Genomic DNA, 20,119 nt, shown 5'->3' with positions numbered 1-20,119 from the left:
CCACCTAAATATACGGTTTAATATTTGCATTTGAAATACAGATTTTGTAGTGTGCAATCCAGATCACTATCACCCATCACTTAGTCCTTAATAATTCAATATACTTTCATATTTCATACTTTCATACTTCAATACACTTTCTGTATTAATGAAATGTTTACAGAGAACATGTCTATGCTAACCTTTCTTCCAATCGCTCCATTCTGCTTTTTTGGAGGCGGAGGCTCAAAAATGCGTTGTTGCTGCTGAGGTGGAAGTGTAGAGTATAATGGAATGATTTTAATGTCACCAACTTCAGGGCCCAAATCATCAACCTCACGCTTTATTCTCTTACAGGCTTCATCAATTTCCTACAAAATAAAAGTCTGAGTGTAAAAACAACAAATACACACTGAAACATGTTAAGTATTTACCATTATCTTAATTCTGTACAGCTTATTTCGAATTTGGTAAATCCAAACTAGGTAAACCTCACTGGGTTTCCAAAACTACTGAAGAAATTTTCATTTCTATAATCAAATAAATAGATAACTATCTTATTGGCATTCCACACTCTTTTTCTTCTAGTCAAATGTCCTAATTAATTCTCAACAAATTGTACTAAAATTGAAATTTCTCACCCAGGAATATTTAACTGCACTCATAACCTTTTCAATTTTCACAATCTAAAAGAAATTGATGTGCTAGATATTTTAAATAAGCCAATTAGGCTTTAGTGTCACGTATCGCTAATGTAATTATATGGAAGATTTGCTTCATTGTGCCTAATGAGAACAAACACCTTTACAGTATCAACACAGATATTTAAGAAGTAGGCTAACCCAAATAGCATCTTCAAAAACTTCCCCATCACAGAATATAATCGCAACGCATTTTCATTCAAATCCAGGTTTTAAAGAGAAGACACACAATGATTACTCAGAGTGTGGGAGACAGAAAATGAGAGGTAGGTGAAGGCTCTAAGGGAGTGGCAAGGGGACTTAAAAATGGGGGGGGGGACCCAGAAATTTAAATTTTACTGAAACCTTAATTTGGTTATACTCAGAAGTATGTTAAATAATGTGGAAGCCTATCCAATGGACGACCCAATCAGAAGCTATCTTTATCAACAAAGTATCTCTTATTTAAAAATCAGAATGATTAAACCAAAAAGGGGGAAAATGTGTCGGGTAAATGTAGTCTGTATTTTTATTACATCAAACTAAAATGATTTTCCTTGAAATGATTTTAAATCAAAATGCAATTCTGTTTCCATGCTAAAGAATACAAAGTTTCTGGGCACTTAAGAACAAAAACTTTCCCCTCTTGTTCAAATACAGTAATTTCCTTAAAAAAAAGATAAGGGTCTTAGAAAATTATCACACAGAAAATAACTATTAAGGACTTGGTGTTAATAGTTCCCTTTGAAATCTGAAGTTTTAAAAGAAAATCAAAGACTGCTACTGATTGAAAGAAAAACTACAACAAATAAAACAAATATTTTTAGGGAAAAAAAAAAGCTTTTAAATGCTGTATCTAGATTAGAATGCCCCCTGCTGGTATGCAAATACAAAATTATATCTCTTCCAAATCAAAAAGATTTGGATATAAGCCCCAAGTTAGTTTTTTTCTAAAATTAAGAAAAAGAAAACAGGAAAAAACTGATTCCAATATCCAGAATGTTTTTAATTTACTTAATTAAACATGTATTTGACCAGACAATAAAAGGTCCAACGCCAGCAAACATCCAGATGTCATATATCAGAAAACCAAGTACCCAAAATCGTACATTTGCAGATTCCAGAATTTTAACAAGGTAACTCCAGTTTTACTTGGACTAGGCTATCCAATCTGTCAAATGTGTACAGAGTTAAAACAAAAGCACTTCTGCATGGGATATAAAGATATCTCTAAAGTTGAGAGGAAAAAATTCCAACACCACTTATGTTTTTTATATAAGCAAAGTTCTAAACACTTTTAAAACTGCAACAAAATTTTTCCTTAAGTTTACCAAATTCCCACAGTCAACATGGGAAGCTCAGAAAAGAACAAAACTCATTGACATTCATCAGCATAAAGCAACCATCTGTTAGTTTTGAGCAAGATTGAGTGTTGAGACAGAAGCTCAGGAGTTTTTACAACTTTCAGCTCCAAAAGTATTAATATAGGTTAATAAATAAATTTGGACTAGTAATTTGAGGAGGCTGAACTCACTGCATATGGAAAAGACATTTTATTCATCAAAATTCACGGTAAAAGAACGTGCTGCTTTAAGAATGGTTTCAACATCTTCGTATCACAAACAATTGATATTTCAGTTACAATCACTCTTATCTAATTCAGAAGTATAGCTTCCCTAAGGACTTTTAATTTTAATCATAAGTCCAGATTTTATGCATTAACATAAAATAACACAAAAAAATTCTAAAATTCAAATTCTTCCCAACCTTTCACCAATTAAGATTGATCTCCTTTACCCAAATTTACTCAGATTAGCACACAAGCATTACTGTTTAAGTGGTCAAGATGGTAAAATGCTCGTAAAAAATCATTTTAAAATTTCATGAGAAAACTAAATTTTATGGGTGCTATTCAAATTTATGAAGACAAGAGTCCTGAGAATTCTAGGAATCTACCATTTAACTGACCATGTAAAAGTAATACAGATTCACAGCCATGGAAAAATAGTATTTTATATGTCTTTGAGTCAGCTCTACTAAACACAATCAGTGAAACAAAATACATTAGGTACTCTGCTACTTTCTCCCTAAAGATCTTCAAAATTCAAGCCTAGTCACCTAAAGGGTATTTAAAAATATAACAGGGCACATGCAAAACTAGTTCACAATTACAGTTAATAACTTCACTGGAAAACACACACTCCAGCACACATTTGAAAACCATGGGGCTTACTCCCTTTTCCCAAATATGGGATGGCTGCCAAAATATCAAGTATGTGTAGTTAAATCATAGAAAAGCCTTTCATGAGACCATCTGATATTTGATAAAATTCTAATTTGCTTAGTTATCTGAATATAATGGCTATTTTAAGAAGTCGTTTAAGAAAATACACTCTGCACTCTAGATGAAGAAACTAGAGACCAGATACAAAAGGACAAAAAGACCTCGACAACCTAAACACTGCATTAGAGAATAAATACTGTTTATATGCCATCAAAAAAGCATTTGGTACTCTTGTTTACAAAATATATAAAAATTCTTCCACTCAAAACACATAGAAAGGAAGACTAGTACCAACAGAGGTGTAACCATAAAACTGAATTTGCAACACGTTTTATATCCCAAAAGAAAAAGTATGACTGCACTGGGAATGATTTTCCACCCAGGGGACATCTGGCAATGTCTGCAGACATTTTTGGTTGCTACAACCAGAGGAGGGAATGTTACTGCATCTAACGGATAAGGCCAAAGATGCCACAATGCACAGGGCGCCCCACAACAAAAATACTGATGGAAATACTAGGTAAACAGCGCTGAGGTTGAAAACCCTTGCTCTATAGAAAAGGAACCACGGCCAATGGGGCACAAATCGTAAATTACATGAATACTGAAGAAATTCAGGGATAAACAATTACTCAACATTTCTAGCTCTTAAAGCAATAGCATTTGCTCAAATATTATGTATACCAAGCATTCCCGTAGAAACTGAATACAAATCAAATAATTCACATTCCAATAGAGGCAGGCAATCACACAGAAGACCTCGGATTTTGGTATCTGGGAGAACTAGGGCAATTCCCCACAACCCTGTCCAGAGTTGTGTCATTAACGTACTACAGGAATTATACAGGCTTAAACATCCCTCTGGGACAGTGACCTTTAAACCTAAGGAAATATAAAAGTGGCCTGTAGACCTCATCAAAGATGCAGATTCCTATATGTGGCCTCAGGTTTCACCTATTTCTGCAAGTCTGGAACAGGACCAAGAACTTGCTTTAACAAACTCTCCTTCCCCAGGCAGGCAGTCCACTGGCCACACTTGAGAAATGTTCTGGGGCAGAGGTCAGAGCTTTTACCATAAGGGCCAAAACCATCAGGCTTTGCATCCACACAGCCTGTCTGTTGCACATTGTTTGGTCTTATTTACAACATTTCAGAAATGTGAAAACAGGGCCACCTGGGTGGCTCAGTCGGTTAAGTGTTCGACTCTCGTTTCAGCTCAGGTCACGCTCTCACAGTGTGTGGGCTCCATGCTGGCGACTAGGAGCTTGCTTGGGATTCTCTCTCCTGCCCCTCCCCCGCACTCTTACTCTCTCCTCTCTCAAAATAAATAAATAAACTTAAAATGGAAAAAAAAAATCTTAACTAATGGGCCATACAAAAACTGAAACAGGAAAAGGGTGGTCACAGGTAGCTCTTCATTCAAATGCTGTAAAATTAAAATTTAGTCCTTCCTCTCACTAGCCACATTCAAACACTCACAAGCCATACGCTGCCGCTGACTACTACACTGAACAGCACAGTTATAGAACACGTGTGGCACTGAAAAAAGGTCTAACAGAACAACGCCGCTCTAGAACCTGTGCGACTCAAACCTGGGGAGCTTCAGCATTACCTGGAAGCTTGTCAGCAACAGTCTCAGATTCCACCCGACCTACTGAATCAGAATCTGCAAATTTTCTATGTGATCTGCACGTATGTCAGTTTGAGAAGCACATTCTAGAAAACCCCTAAAGCCTACTGAAAAAGAAGACAAGTTCTAAGAACAGCCTCCACCAAAAGGCTCTCTGAAACGGATTTATCCAGACAGCTTTTTCCTCAACTTCAGCTCCAGAATGTCACAGCACACCTATAAAGCTACCGTGGGAAAGAAGTTTAAAACATGCAGCACCTGAGAATAAAACGTGTATCTTAAAACGGGTAAATTCTAACTAAAAAATTTCAATGATTCCTTACAATCCTCAGCGCACATACAGATGACCAAACCAAAACACAAACATTCATTCTGACGTTGGATGGGCATCCAAGTTACTCAAGTTCATTCACAAGCTAACAACCCGACTTCATAGGGGTTGTGTGGATCAAATTCATACCTCAGCAAAACTGCAAATTACCACCCACCACTACTTACCGCACCCAGGTCTCTCCAAAGTCGAGACTACAGCTGCTAAATCGTGAAATTCTAAAACAATTTATTCTCAGGGTAATTAACACTAATGACACAGAGGTATCCACAGAGTATACAAAGGGGTTATGTATTTCATATATAAATGCAATCAGGCTGAAGAGAAACTTTATACCATGGGATAAGAAATATGTGGTTAATATATGCCAAGTTCTTGGGCTTAAAAAGTTGCATAATTTAATATGTTTAAAGGCTACATAATGAAGCAAACAATGACGATACCTCTTGACCAGTTAAGAAAAGTAAAAGATCTCCCTCCTCCTCTTCACACATATGAATTTGGATCACTGTTCGAATGGCTGCTTCAAGATAATCTCTCTCTGGTTCAGGAGTATAAAAGATTTCAACAGGATGTGTACGCCCAGGAATAGTTAAGAGAGGACAGTTATCAAAGTAAATCTGGAATTTCCCTGCATCCAGGGTAGCGCTCATAACTATAACCTGCAAAGAAAACAGTCAATTATTTAAAGTTGTCTTCAAGGATTCTCACATGGTCTTCAGGAAAAAAAGACAAGTTTATGTTTACTGTTCTATATACATCAATTATAAAAAAGCCTACAAAAGCCTTCCTACAAATAAACCAATTAAAAAATCAAATACAGAAACACTGAGCTACAGTAAAAGACTTACATTTTAAAAAGTAAGAAATAAACCCGATATCCGATAAATAAACTATATTTTCATGAAACAATACCTTAAAGTCCAAAGTTTAGGGACACCTGGGTGTCTCAGTTGGTTAAGCACCCAACTCTTGATGTCAGCTCAGGTCATGATCTCACAGTCATGAGATCGAGCCCTGCGCTGGGCACAGCGCTGACAGCACGAAGGCTGCTTGGGATTGTCTCCCTCCCTCCCTCTGCCCTCTCCCGTTTATGCTCTCTCTCTTGCTCTCAAAATAAATAAATAAACATTAAAAAAAAAAAACCCAAGTTTATTAAATACATAACATATTTATGTTTACGTAAGGTTAACAATGTATAAAAGGGATTGGTAAAAGCAACATTAATAAATAGTACGACTACTGCTATGTTTATTAAAACAGGACATGACAACCTTGTACACAGAAAACATAGGATGCAAAAATAAAAAAAATCTGTGGCAGATATAAATTTACTCTCTTCTAAATCATCTTTAATAAGCATGACTTCTTTAGAAAAATTCCTAAAATTAAACAGGGATTTTCTACACTGTTGTAAAAAAAAGCCACAGCACAAAAGGCTCTTCAGGTGCAAGGATATAAAACTATGCAGTCACCCTCCCTCCATGTAAATCACACATTATAGAAGCCATTGAAAATTTACTTGAATAAAAGCTTTCCCATTAACTATTCTACTAGAGTGTTAATTTCTACTTTTTGACTTTCCTTCCTAAAACCTTCAATAGTTCACACGATTTCACTTATATGTGGTATCTAAAAGCAAAAAGCAGAAACAGGCCCATAAATACAAAGAACAAACCGGTGGTTGCCAGAGAAGAGGGAAGCGGAGCGATGGGCAAAATAGGTGCAGGGGAGTGCGAGGTACAAGCTTCTTGTTATGGAAATGAATAGGTCACAGGGATGAGCAGTACAGCACAGGGAATACAGTCAATGGTACTGTAATGGCACTGTGGTGACAGCTGGTAGCTACACTCGAGTTGAGCACAGCACCCAGAACTGTCACTGCCAATCACTACGCTGCACATCTGAAACTAACACAGTGTGTCAACTATACTTCAATTAAAACAAAACACAAACTTCAACGGCTCCTAAGTTTTAATCAATGACTACTCATAGTACTTCAATCTTTAAAAATGTAAATTTCTAGAAGCAAAATCAAACTAGAATAACAATTTTTAAGACCCAGAATCCTTCTGCCTTGGTGGAGACAAGTAGGTTAAGTAAACACATTTCTGAGGAACAGCTTGTTCTGAGTACAGTTGTTCCTACTTCCCAACGTGACAAGTTATAACGGATGTGTTTATGTTGGGACAAAACAAAGATTTGATCCTTAATAGGAAGAAGTTTCTATATTTAATAAAGGGTTGGGTGGGGGTGCCTGGGTGGCTAAGTCGGTTAAGCATCCAACTTTGGCTCAGGTCATGATCTCATGGTTCGTGGGTTCGAGCCCTGCGTCAGGCTCTGTGCTGACAGCTCAGAGCCTGGAGCCTGCTTCAGATTCTGTGCCTCCCTCTCTCTGCCCCTCCCCTACTCACACTGTGTCTGTGTCTCTCAAAAATGAATAAACGTTTATTAAAAAAAAATTTAGTAAAAAAAAAGAAATGGAAAAGATTTGGCTTCAAAATACACGACTAAAAAGTGGAATCATACTAAAGTCTAAAATGAAGACACAGCTAAGGATATTAGAAACAAAGAAAAATGCCAACGCAGGTACTTACTGGTTCCTTCTTTTACAGTTGATTAGAGTAATCAGCATGTGTTTTGTTTTTTATATGTACCTTTTTTTTTTATGAAATAAATGAGTAAAAAAATTACTTCACCTTTAAATCTGATCTCTGTCTTACAACTTCCTTCAGAACACCCATGAGAATATCTGTAGCCAATGTCCTTTCATGAGCCTCATCAAGAATTATTACACCATAACGCTCCAGGAGGGGATCATTCATAGCTTCACGAAGTAACATCCCATCAGTCATATACCTATATTCACAAAAAAAAAGTTGGTCAAGGTTCATTTAGGGCATTTAAAACTGAACTTCATGACATAAAAATAAAGCAAAGACATCAGGTGAATCAAAATTAAACCTTCTCCCAAAACAAATGTGCTATTGTTTCATAATCAATTGCAAAATTAACCATCAAGAAAAATTTCTAAAGAGTATATATGAAACAAGTCATACACTACAAAATCTTGTCAAGTGAGACTGTAATGGTGAAAACGTGTTAACAAATTTAAATCTGATTATGGAATATAATGATCACGTGGTTTCACACAAATACCAACGCAAAAGTCATCACTTAAATGAGTGTCTAAAGTACAAAATTTAAAACACAAATATTCAACCTGCAAAACAAAACTAAGACACTGGTTTTGTAACATCACTAAAATGTTACCACATGCAAATTTACATTTGTTTAAAGCCTCAGTAATTCCCCACTTACGCTAACAACAGGCTACTCGGTTCAAAAGAGCTAAAACAGCATGTATAAGTCTACCATCTCTTTTCCCAAGCCCCACCCAATTCAATGAAATGACGGCAAAGAAGCACAAAAAGGAATACATTCATGGGATAATAAGGGGCAGCACTAGTGCTACAGAAATGTTGATAAATATGTATGAAAGAGAAAGGCAAAGGACATCTGCTAAATCAATGAACTAGAGAGGGAAACCAGGCTTAGAGAAGGTTCAAGACAAATTGGCTAATGTAGCACTCAGATGAAGTGTGGTTTGCAAATACCGGTATGGGCAGCCATCTCCCATCCCTTCTACTCCACCTGCTACCGTCACTAGCACAAAACAACCATATTTTGTTTGGCATGTGGACAAAATAAAGTCCACCTGCAAATGCTGAAGTCACAGTTCAATTAATGTGTTTATTTACAAATTGAAAAACAGTATAAAAATCTGAAGTCATCATTTATGACTTTGCTATTTTGGGTCTCTACTTTTCACAAAATAGCCTAACCTAATCTTTCACGGACCAACTTGGTATTTTTAGCTAATGCCATCTGTTGGAGCACTTAAATTCACCAAATTGACAATGTACAACAGAAGTGAATCCTTCTCTTTAATTCACCTGAACTTAATTCTAAATTTAATAAGACTTTTGGCAAACAAACCCATCCTACTCAATATATTTTAGGCTTCTTTCTTCTTTGGCCATATTTTTTAAAGCAAACTACGTTTCTGGAGTTGACACAGCACTACCTGCAAGATTATTTTATATTAAGACCATGAAAAAAAAAACCAGTGCCAATTAAACTATGACTCAATGCCTTAATGACAGTGCAGCACAGAGCATGAATCAGCTACACTAGAGCCTGTAGTTGCTTTGAAATAGCTTTGATCTATTTGAGGATATTTAGACCTTCTCCTGCCTTCAGATGTGATTACTGACATAAGACAGGCAATCCTTTTCCACATTATCTCAGTAGCAAAACGTAATACAGTTTTCATCTACTTTGCGAGTAACTTCCTCAGACTCAACAAAGCGCTTGTCTGCTGCCTTGCAAGGCAAGAAAAAAAAAACCAAAAACCAAATTGGTCACTTGTCAAACAATAAATATTTGTCTAAATACTATCAAATTTACACCACCATACTGCTCAGTTTCCAAGTTTACTCATTTCAAAATAGAATCCTAGTGTCATCTTTTTGAAGACATTTTAATTAGCAAGTTACCTCAATACATAGTTCCAATAGTAGCACATTACTTACTTGAAGTGAAGTGAAATAGGTACAGTTAGATCAAGTTCAAGCATTCACAGGCAATACCCACCAAACAGCTACCAGTCTGTAAGACCCTCAGACTGTAAAAATGTACCTTCAATCTCACATACTAAAAATATGAGAAAGTCACAGAACTGATAACAGATCAGACTTGAACTTGAAAACTCCTTGAAACACATTAAGATAAAAAGCCACTCTCTTTATTTCGATCTTTTTTCTGCTCAGACTCCTCAAGCTTCAACAGCGTAAAGTAAAGGCATTCAAAAGCACAGTTAACCCAAATACTCATTCTCTTATATTTTTCTGAGAACAAATGCTGAGAACAAATTGGTGTAAATGGCAGAACACCAATACTGTACATTAACGGAACTATTTGCCATGTTTTATTAGAAACTAGGCATAGCGTATGTACTCAGTTAAATGGTCAACCAAACCCTCAGACTTCCAGACTCCAGAGACAGACTGTCAACACTACTCTAGTACCTCAATATTCGATCATCACCCAATGATCCAATTCCACGAGATGCTACTGTTATCTACTGCTATCCTGTTATCACAGGAATATAAGAAACTTACTGTTTGTGCTATAGAGAACTTCAAAAACTACATTTTTAAAGTTGAAAGGTCTCTTAAAAATACAGTCAATACTGCTGCTTTTCCAATGAACAAAATTCAATATTAGTAGTTAATCTTTCCAGGGTCTTGAAGCCAATTAAGCAGTTTATTAAGACTAGTTATCACTGTACTGATTCCCAATCCTGGGCCTCTCCTACATTAACACACTCTCCTCAAAGTCCCAAGAAAATGTACGTATAAATACAATAGCAAAAAGTTAGCTAGTGTGGGGGTGGGAGTTGGAAACATAGGGAAAAAAAGTTTGTGATCTACTGAACAGAGATTATATTAAAACAAACAAAAGTATCACTCTTCTCTGTCCTTCGTCTACAGTGGATGCTGTTAGTCACCCACACTTTTTTTTTTTTTTTTTTTTTTGGCCCTGATTTAATTGATCCCAACCCTTAGGTGGTCTTTTGTTTTAAATCAGGGAAACAGAACTAGATCTATCAATAACCCAGCACCAGATGCAAGTCACATAAAAGTGTCCTCCAAAAACAGCTATGTCCTTTTCCCCCTCCCCATGTGACTTGAAAACCGAGCAATGCCCTCTTTAAGTGTATGCCAAAACTGGACAGATTTCTGCCTTAGATCTAACTAACATCCTTCTCATGTATCACTTCAAAATTCTAATTCTGTCTCTACTGGAGTAATCTTATTAACATCTGAAAAACTTAAGTATATTTTATTGGAAAACCGGTGTGTTAGGCCTTGAGAGTTTTGTGACAATCCTTCTGTTGTGTGTCACCACAATCACAGACTCCTTTACGGCATGCTTTGACTACTAGGCTTGAGGCAGTCGTTACCATTGTATTATATTTATACGCAGTAAATTCTTCTATGTGTGCTATATGTCTGAGGTTTTGAAATTTTAAATAAAAAGTATACTAGTATGAATTTAAGCCATTGACTCTGCAAACATTGCGGACTTTTCAAAGTACAGTAAGAGGTTCAAAGTATAGGCATATTCACTGGCAAACTAGAGGGGATGAGGGTCTAGATCAAGACCCAAGTTCAACAGGTCAAAAATGTCAGAAATAATGAAGACCACAACCAACTGACCTGGCCTATTTCAAAACCAGAGGGGAGGCAGGGAGCAAGACCACAGACCCATCATCCTCAGGTTTCCTCCCTCTCTGTACTCCTCCTTCCATCTAGACCCCTCTGCCCTGCTGTCAGTGTCGTTTACTTATGCTACAGAGAGGAAAAAAGACGGAAGGATCCAGCAGTTTGCCTAACTGAGCCAATACCAGATTTACTGGCAACTTTGGCTACATGATTTATGGAGATGATTTTCTTCGTGTTCAGAGTGACTTGATTCTTATTCTTTATGCTGTTTTGTATGGAACAGCACTTTATCTGTGTTTTAACAGAACTGCTCCCTCGTATCATTTATGGATTCTTGTTTTTCTTTCCTTGTTAAATTATGCACAGAGGGGTGTGTGTGTGTGTGTGTGTGTGTGACAGAGAGAGAGAGAGAGAGAGAGAGAGAGAAATTAAGGCGTTTATTAACCTTGAGAAAAAAAGAAAAGCTACCCGATGATCTGCTGTACTACTAAATAGATGAGGCCCTCCACGTATGTATAAATAAATAAATAACCTAACACAGAGCACAGAAAAAGGCAGAACCAGGTACTAGTGATCCTATAAACTATAACCATTTTCCTTTTAAGTTTTACCACCTTTCATAATAATCATGGAGTATTTATGCAGACTAAGGCATCAGTCACAAAAATAGGGTGTCACGCTATTAAAACTGTGATTACCTAATTTTGAAGTTTCAATGACAGACTAATACTTGAAAATTGCACAAGAGAGTCAAATTCTACATTTGACTGGATACCCTGTTATCCAGTGTTTTCTGGTCTTGAAACAAAGACTCGCTTAAAAAGTCATCTGTATTACCTGAGAACTGGTTAGAAATACAAAACTTGGGTCTTGCCCCCTGATACACTTAATCACAAATTTGGGGATGAGGCTTAGCAATCTATTCTAACCAGCTTTCATGTGACTCTGATGCTCGCTAAAGTATGAGAAACAGTACTCTAAGTCAAGGCAAATAAGAGGCATGTTAAATAGATGCCTAAAGCAGCAAAAACATGCTTGGAAAGCAAGTCAAAAGCAGTTCATATTTCCAACCCTGTTTAATTAAGAAAATAAACCAAAAAAAACCTCAGCGTGCTGAGTAGTATCAACTTAACTTGAGTACTTTTTTGTAACGGGCACACGCAAATGGCATAGTACAACAACTAGTGCCAAACCTCACACCAGCCAGTATCACCAATTCTGACGTGAACCAAGTATGGCAAAACATGAGATACTGCAAAGGCATTATTTGTTTACTTTTGTGTTTACATATACATAAGAGTTTTTTGAAATATCTCTCAAGTGGTCTGGTTCAAAGAACGAATCATAAAAAAGATCCCACAGAAAGGTTAAAATGTTTCCCAAAATGTACACCAGAAAGTTTTAAATTTGTAATGAACTCTATCAAATTATTTATAACTTTAATGAATCTCAATGACTAATGCTCAAATTATGAGTAATGAAAATGTGTCAATATGGGAAAATAACCCCTAATAACTCAGTGTTATGTTTTCTGATGAGGGAATATATTGAGATAGAGACTGTGCGCCTTCCTGAATCCCTACCTCAAACCTTACATCCATCTAAAAAAAATTCCAGATTGAGGTGCCTCGGTGGCTCAGTCAGCTAAGCATCCAACTCTTGATTTCTGCTCAGGTAATGAACTCACAGTTCATGAGTTCGAGCCCCAAGTAGGTCTCTGTGCTGACAGTGCAGAGCCTGCATAAGATTCTTTCTCCTCTCTCTCACTCAAAATAAACTAAAATATATATATATAATATATATGTATTTTATATATTATATATATATCCAGATTGTTCAAAGATGTATAAAACAAACTAAAACAGTAAATAGTGGAACACATGGATGCAAATAATTCAATTCATTAAAAGCACTTGTATAAAATTCAAGTTTCTACATGGTATGAAGTGTGATAAACAAAGCAAAAAAACAGGAGCAAAAATTAGAACTTAAATACAGAATGCCAATTTTGTTAAGAAAATTGCAACTTCTATCGAGTAAGCTATTCTGTTAAAAGCACCTACGATCCATACGAAAAAGGCCAGCTCAGGTCACCCCGGTGGCTCAGTCGGTTAAGCATTAGACTTCAGCTCAGGTCATGATTTCGCAGTCTGGTCCATGGGTTCAAGCCCCACATCAGGTTCTGTGCTGACATCTCAGAGCCTGGAGCCTGCTTCAGATTCTGTGTCTCCCTCCCTCTCTGCCCCTCCCCTGCTCGCTTGCGCGTGCTCGCTCTCTCTCTCTCGCAAAAATAAACATTAAAACAAATTTTTTTTAAAGAAAAAGGCCAGCTAACCATAAAAAGATGGGCAAAGAATATGAACAGACACCAAGTTTTATTAATCCTATAGTACTCTACACTTTTTTTTCAAATTTACCTTCTCTGTGATTGGGATGCATTTTAAAATACCACCTTACAAATGACTGTCAGTCAAGCAGGTAGCAATACTTTTGGAAAGCTGAGACAAGCACTGGTCTTAGATCCAAAAAGAAACACAAATGGCTATAAATACATGTAAAGATTTCAATTTCATACAAAAGAATCGCAAACTAAAACCACAATAACATTTCATTTTTCACTTATTATACTGACAAATATAAAAAGTTCCACGGGTGCCTGGGTGGCTCAGTCAGTTGAGCGTCCGACTTCAGCTCAGGTCATGATCTCACAGCTTGTGAGTTCGAGCCTCGGGTCAGGTTCTGGGCTGACAGCTCGGAGCGTGGAGCCTGCTTCAGATTCTGTTGTCTCCCTTTCTCTCTGCCCCAACCCACTCACCTTCTGTCTCTGTCTCTCTCAAAAATAAATAAACATTAATAAAAAATTAAAAAAAGGGGCGCCTAGGTGGCGCAGTCGGTTAGGCGTCCGACTTCAGCCAGGTCACGATCTCGCGGTCCGTGAGTTCGAGCCCCGCGTCAGGCTCTGGGCTGATGGCTCGGAGCCTGGAGCCTGTTTCCGATTCTGTGTCTCCCTCTCTCTCTGCCCCTCCCCCGTTCATGCTCTGTCTCTCTCTGTCCCCCAAAAAATAAATAAACGTTGAAAAAAAAATTTTTTTTTAAATAAAATAAAAAAAAAAAAATTAAAAAAAAAAAAAGTTCCACAACACAGTGTCAGCAAGGAATACAGGAATAGACACTTGCATGCTCATTATTTACTGGTTGGGGTAGATACATCCATGAAGGACAATCTGGCAATCTAATAAAATTCAAAGACACCCTGTGCCCCAACCAATTTCATTTGTAGGGAATTCATTTCAGACATATATTTATGCATGTGTGAAAAAATGCGTGTACAAGGTTCTAAGAGGGTACTAAAGGCAGCAAGTGTTTTTAATAGCAAAGACCACAAATCTGAGTATCCATCCATAGAATCTGACAAACTATAAACAGTCATTAAAAGAAATAGGGCAACTTTATTTTTACTGTTCTAGAACAATATAAGTGAAATCAGCAGCCATGTCTTACACCAGCCCTGCTATAAACACTGAAGAAGTTAATCTTTAGTTCTGAAAATCCTAGTTATGTAGTGCCATTACAATACTGTTAGGATTCGGTTACCTTTCAAAGTATAGACTTTATTCTGGCATAATTAAATATGCAGATAATATAAAACTGCATTTCTTAAGAATCCAAAACTTGACACAGCATGACCCAAAGAAATTCTTGGTACCTACTTTGAAGTTTATCTATTATAAATGACTGGTACTGTTTAATCTAATTACAATTACCACTTTCCAAATACTTACATATAAAAGAATTACATGGAGATGAGGAATGAGGATGGTTGAGGAGTAACAGTGGTTAAGAATATATCCTTGATGCAAGACAAACTTAGGTTCAAGTCCCTGCTTTCTTATTGGCAGCTGACTTTGAACAAGATCAACTTCTCTCATGCTCTATTTGTAAAATGAGAATACGGTCGTTTTGTTTAAATTAAACAAAACAATGTATTTAAAAGAACCTAGTATACCAATTGTCTGACACCTGTTAAATACTCAATATAGAAGTCCACACTACACTCTTAATTACCTCTTATCTAATGAATAAATCCTCGAGATAATCATACCCTCTTTAAAACATACAGTGGTATAGCCACATCTCTGTTCCTACCAGTTGGGTCAACATAATTATACTTGACATGAAATGGTAAACTCTTAGCACAGAAAAGAGTTTTATATGCATGTCCTATGTGCTCAGAAAAGCTTGAAAAAGTTGTTACACACACACACACACACACACACACACAACTATCAAATGCTTGACATAACTATAAGAGCAAAAGCAGTCTGGAATTCTAGAATTTCAAAGGGTGAATTCTCTTGATTTCCAGAAAGATAACGCTTGTGTATTTTGTAAGTGTGTGAAGTTTATAAATACCACGGTAAGATCTAGACATTTTACTACATAATTCAACTCCAAACAAAGGGTCCGTATTCAAGGAAAAGGTGTCAGTCCTACATTAACAGACTGATGAGTGAATGTACAAGTTTTAAGTTATAATTCAGAACCTGTTTAAGGTTTGTATAAATTTTTACTACTGTTTACTAAAATCTTTAGATTAACCCACTACAATCCAATCTAGTCATATGAGTGGCTCTATTAAAAGAAAAAATAGGGGGCACTTGGGTGGCTCAATTGGTTAAGCATCTGACTTCAGCTCAGGTCATGATCTCACAGTCTGTGGGTTCGAGCCCAGCATCAGGCTCCATGCTGACAGCTCAGAGCCCGGAGCCTGCTTCGGATTCCGTGTCCCCCTCTCTCTTTGCCCCTTTCCCACTCATGCTCTGTCTTGCTCTGTCTCTCAAATAAATAAATGTTAAAAAAAAAAAAAAAAAAAGGACAGAAAAAGAAAAAGAAAAACTAGGGGTGCCCGGGTGGCTCAGTCAGTCAAGCATCTGACTCTTGGTTTCAGCTCAGGTAGTATCTCAAGGTTCATGGGATCAAGCCCTGCATGGGGCTCCACACCGAGTGTGGAGCCTGCTTGGGCTTCTCTCTGCCCCTCCCTCGTTTGGGTGTATGCATGCGGGCCTCTCTCAAAATAAATAAACAAACAAGATAAAAACTACCCACATTAAAATGGCTACACAAACAGCTTTGTGTGCAATATTCTTTATAATGAATCAAGACTTCTAAGACTATAACCCAAAAAAAATATTTATTCTCTTTCCCCCTCATATCATCTAACCTATTTTTGTTTAAAGCCCCTATAAGTAAAATACGTTTTAACTAACAGCAGTAAAGGAAACAGAAGAAATGACAAAGCTAAAAACAGCATGCGCTTGCCAGGAACTATATTAGAAGAAAGAAGCATATATAGTATAGTGACTTTATAAAATACAGTTCTTTTCACTACTATAAATATGGTGAGTCTAACACTCACACGCTACCCATCTTTCACAATACCAACATAATGAAATGGTCAACTACCAATTTTTAAACATGTTCACAGTGAATGCTATTGTACTTATTCAGCAGCTACTGAAAGTCATCAAATTACCTTCCTCCAACAATTTCTTCCAATATCATTTACTTCTATATGTCGTGGGTACAAAAATAAAAGAACTGACCATCTATTCTAAGTACATATAAATCAGTTTAATAGGAAATTACTCACCTCTTTAAGGTGATCTGGCTATTTCTGGATTCATCACTAACTTAAAGTCTTCTGTATGTGTCCAAAATGCTAGCACTGTATTTCTCAATTTATATAGTTTTATGATGTTAAAAAACAACACTTTACAAACCTGATACATGTGAACGCAGCACTTTAAAAAATCAAAATAGGGGCACCTGGGTGGCTCAGTCGGTTAAGCATCCGACTTTGGCTCAGGTCACGATCTCATGGTTTATGGGTTTGAGCCCCACATCGGGCTCTGTTCTGGCAGCTCAGAGCCTGGAGCCTGCTCCAGATTCTGTGTCTCCCTCTCTCTCTGCCCCTCCCCTGTTTGTGCTCTCTCAGTCTCTCAAAAATAAGCATTAAAAAAAAAAAAAAAAAAAAAAAAAAATCAAATACACTGGTGTTCAATATTAAGATCTCCTGAAGGACAGCTTATGTATAATCCCCTAGCACAGTCCAAATTTAGATTACTGTGTAACTTTAACATCTATTTATACATCCAGTCAGGAGAAAACTACTTCCTTCTTTGAGTATAGACAGGTCACTTAACTTGCTATTAGTAAACTGATTCAATTTGCTCCATGATATCCTACGTCCAGAGAGAAGACTATGTTCTCACCTTAATGATTCCAAACAATTTATATTAATTATTGTTTTCCATACACTCAAAATGTGATGCCACAGGAACTACTAGCAGAAGTAGTTCATTATGCTATATTCCTTTTGATATTACCTTTGAAAAGCTCAATTTCTGATCGTTGCTATAATAAAAAGCAAATACAAGGCAAATATCAGTGTGGAATAATAAATAAAGGTGGCCGTATCCAATGTGACCCCAAAGTTTAAGAAACTGCAGTGTTCGACTGGCGCAGACATCACACTAATAGACAACAGTAGTTAAGAATGAAATAAAAGTATTTTCCCGACGTATGTGTGGTGTTTGTTTAAATGGCTACTAAGTTGTTAGGACATAAATATTATTAGTAAGTTTTTAGGACCGAACTACTAAATAAACGGACTTCTTAGTTATTTCTTCAGGCCTAGGCTACCATGAAAAATTAGTGAGACATTATTAAGCACTGATGCTGTGAACCAAGGTAGCGTGGGAACTTCTACTCTACTTAAAACCTAGCTCATCTACCTAGTTAATCTGCCTACCTAAACCTTCCCACCCTTCTCAGTTCCAACGAGATGAAATACCTGGTCTCTGTGAAATCATCTACACAATTCATGCGACTGAGTCAAACTATCTTCTTAATTGCCTCACAGCTTAAGCCCCCCAACCAAGTCAGAGAAAAACCAGTGACACTAGCACAGTTCCTTTATGTACTTAATGTTGCCTTCATCTGTAATGGGATAAGTCAACATTTATATAGGATCAAGTTCAATTTGATACATCGAAACAACAGTCCTCTTACTACAATCACAACAGCCTATATATAGCAGGATATTGAGTACAATGACAACTACTAGATGTAAATAGTCACATGGAAAGGTACCACACAATATTTTGAATGTGGAATCTACAATGTTTTAATATATTTCTAATGCCAAAAAATGGACAAAAAGAAAGCAAACAGAAAATGTCAAACCCCACTTGTCACATGTATAGACAGCCTCCTAGTTCTCAGCTGAAATGCTTAACATCGGCATCCAAAACATAGTTTTATTTGGGCAAACAGCTGAAATACAACTGGTGTGTTTCAGTCAGCTACGTATGTAATCAAGCAAAAGAAATGCCTAAGAAATTAACAACAATAGAAGGCAACTAAATCACTGTTTCGAAATACACTGCCCATTCCTCAAGTTTTCAAAAATTTTGAAAGAAATGCTCTATCATCCTCACAACACAATTCACAGAGGGCTAGTATAAATGCATACGTTCTATGTAATATTTTGTAAGATGTTAGCAAGGTAAACAAAGAGCCTACTGTAACTAAACCCTTGTAATTACCTAAGTCAAACACAAAGGTCAAGTGTAATAATACATGCATACCTTTAGGAAATCATGTTAGCTTTCCATGAATTAACAAAAGCCCAAGAATTCTAACTCTAGGTGACAATAACGAGTTTTTTGTCTGACAGGAAATAAGTAAATGGTAAATAACTGCACTTACTCTTTATTACCACCCCTTTCTAAAGATTTAGTCAAAATTACCTTTATCTAATCCCAGTGCTATACTTGAATTAGAACAAAGCCTACTAAAATAGATGTTTGAGAAATTAATTTATAATTGATGTTTATATAATTAAAATAATTTATATTTTATGTTTATATAAACATATGTAACTATGTATTACATAAATAATAAACATTTGGGGCGCCTGGGTGGCGCAGTCGGTTAAGCGTCCGACTTCAGCCAGGTCACGATCTCGCGGTCTGTGAGTTCGAGCCCCGCGTCGGGCTCTGGGCTGATGGCTCAGAGCCTGGAGCCTGTTTCCGATTCTGTGTCTCCCTCTCTCTCTGCCCCTCCCCCGTTCATGCTCTGTCTCTCTCTGTCCCAAAAATAAAAAAAAAAAAAAAAAAAAACTGAAAAAAAAAAAAAAATAATAAACATTATATGTGTTTATGTAATTAATGGTCTGTTTCCACAGCTTACCTCCAGCCCTAAAAGATTTGGATTCATCCATTTCATAATGATAAGTAATGTCAAGTTTTAATTCAAGTTAAAACCCCTATATTGTAATTCAACTGCTGTGTTAAAAGGAACTTCATTAAGTTGTTTTTATGTTTCTTTTTAATTAACTGGGTTAACCGGTTAATAAGATCCAATAATTTCTCCAACTGGAAATCTACCCCTGCTATCGGCAGCAGCAAAAGTAAAAATGTTGACTTAGCACTTGCTGGGCGATAGGAATTACTCTAAGGACTGTACACAAATTAATGTATTTTATCTCAGAACAACCGTATGAGGTAGTTGTTATGATTAGCTCTATCTTCTGAAAAAGCAGTAAGCACAGGGAGGTTAATTAACATTGCCAAGATCAGAGCTAATAGGTGGCAAAGCTAGGACACAATTCTGGCCCTATAATCTTAGGATGTGGTTTAGGATGTATTTGCTCTTGATTCTCTTCTCATCAGTTTAATAACGAGGTTGCCTTGTTGAAAACCCGCTCTGAATCGCTTAAGTAGTCTTTATGCAGCTGGCCCCTCAAACTGTTGTTTCCACAGGCCCCAAACAATTTGCTATGGGGATCTGCTATGGCAATGCCTGGTAAACCTTCCCCAGTGTCAACCTTAAAGGTCCTGCACCAGCCAGGTCCACACTGTA

General features: G+C 36.8%; 1 protein-coding gene across 1 annotated transcript in view; it reads right to left on the bottom strand.

Annotated features, from left to right (window-relative positions):
* Window positions 1-20,119, bottom strand: part of DHX15 (DEAH-box helicase 15) — a 61,804-nt gene that overhangs the window by 22,980 nt on the left and 18,705 nt on the right. Inside the window, exons 4-6 of the mRNA XM_045474378.1 lie at window positions 7,604-7,763; window positions 5,348-5,566; window positions 183-350 (exon numbers count right to left, since the gene is read on the bottom strand). Of these exons, the coding sequence (XP_045330334.1) occupies window positions 183-350; window positions 5,348-5,566; window positions 7,604-7,763 (547 nt within the window). The remainder of the gene's footprint in view (window positions 1-182; window positions 351-5,347; window positions 5,567-7,603; window positions 7,764-20,119) is intronic.

The sequence above is a fragment of the Leopardus geoffroyi genome, chromosome B1 (genome assembly GCF_018350155.1).
Source record: "Leopardus geoffroyi isolate Oge1 chromosome B1, O.geoffroyi_Oge1_pat1.0, whole genome shotgun sequence".
NCBI lineage: Eukaryota > Metazoa > Chordata > Mammalia > Carnivora > Felidae > Leopardus > Leopardus geoffroyi.
The sequence above is the reverse complement of the archived record's forward strand: the minus strand, read 5'-3'. Positions and strand labels throughout refer to the sequence as shown.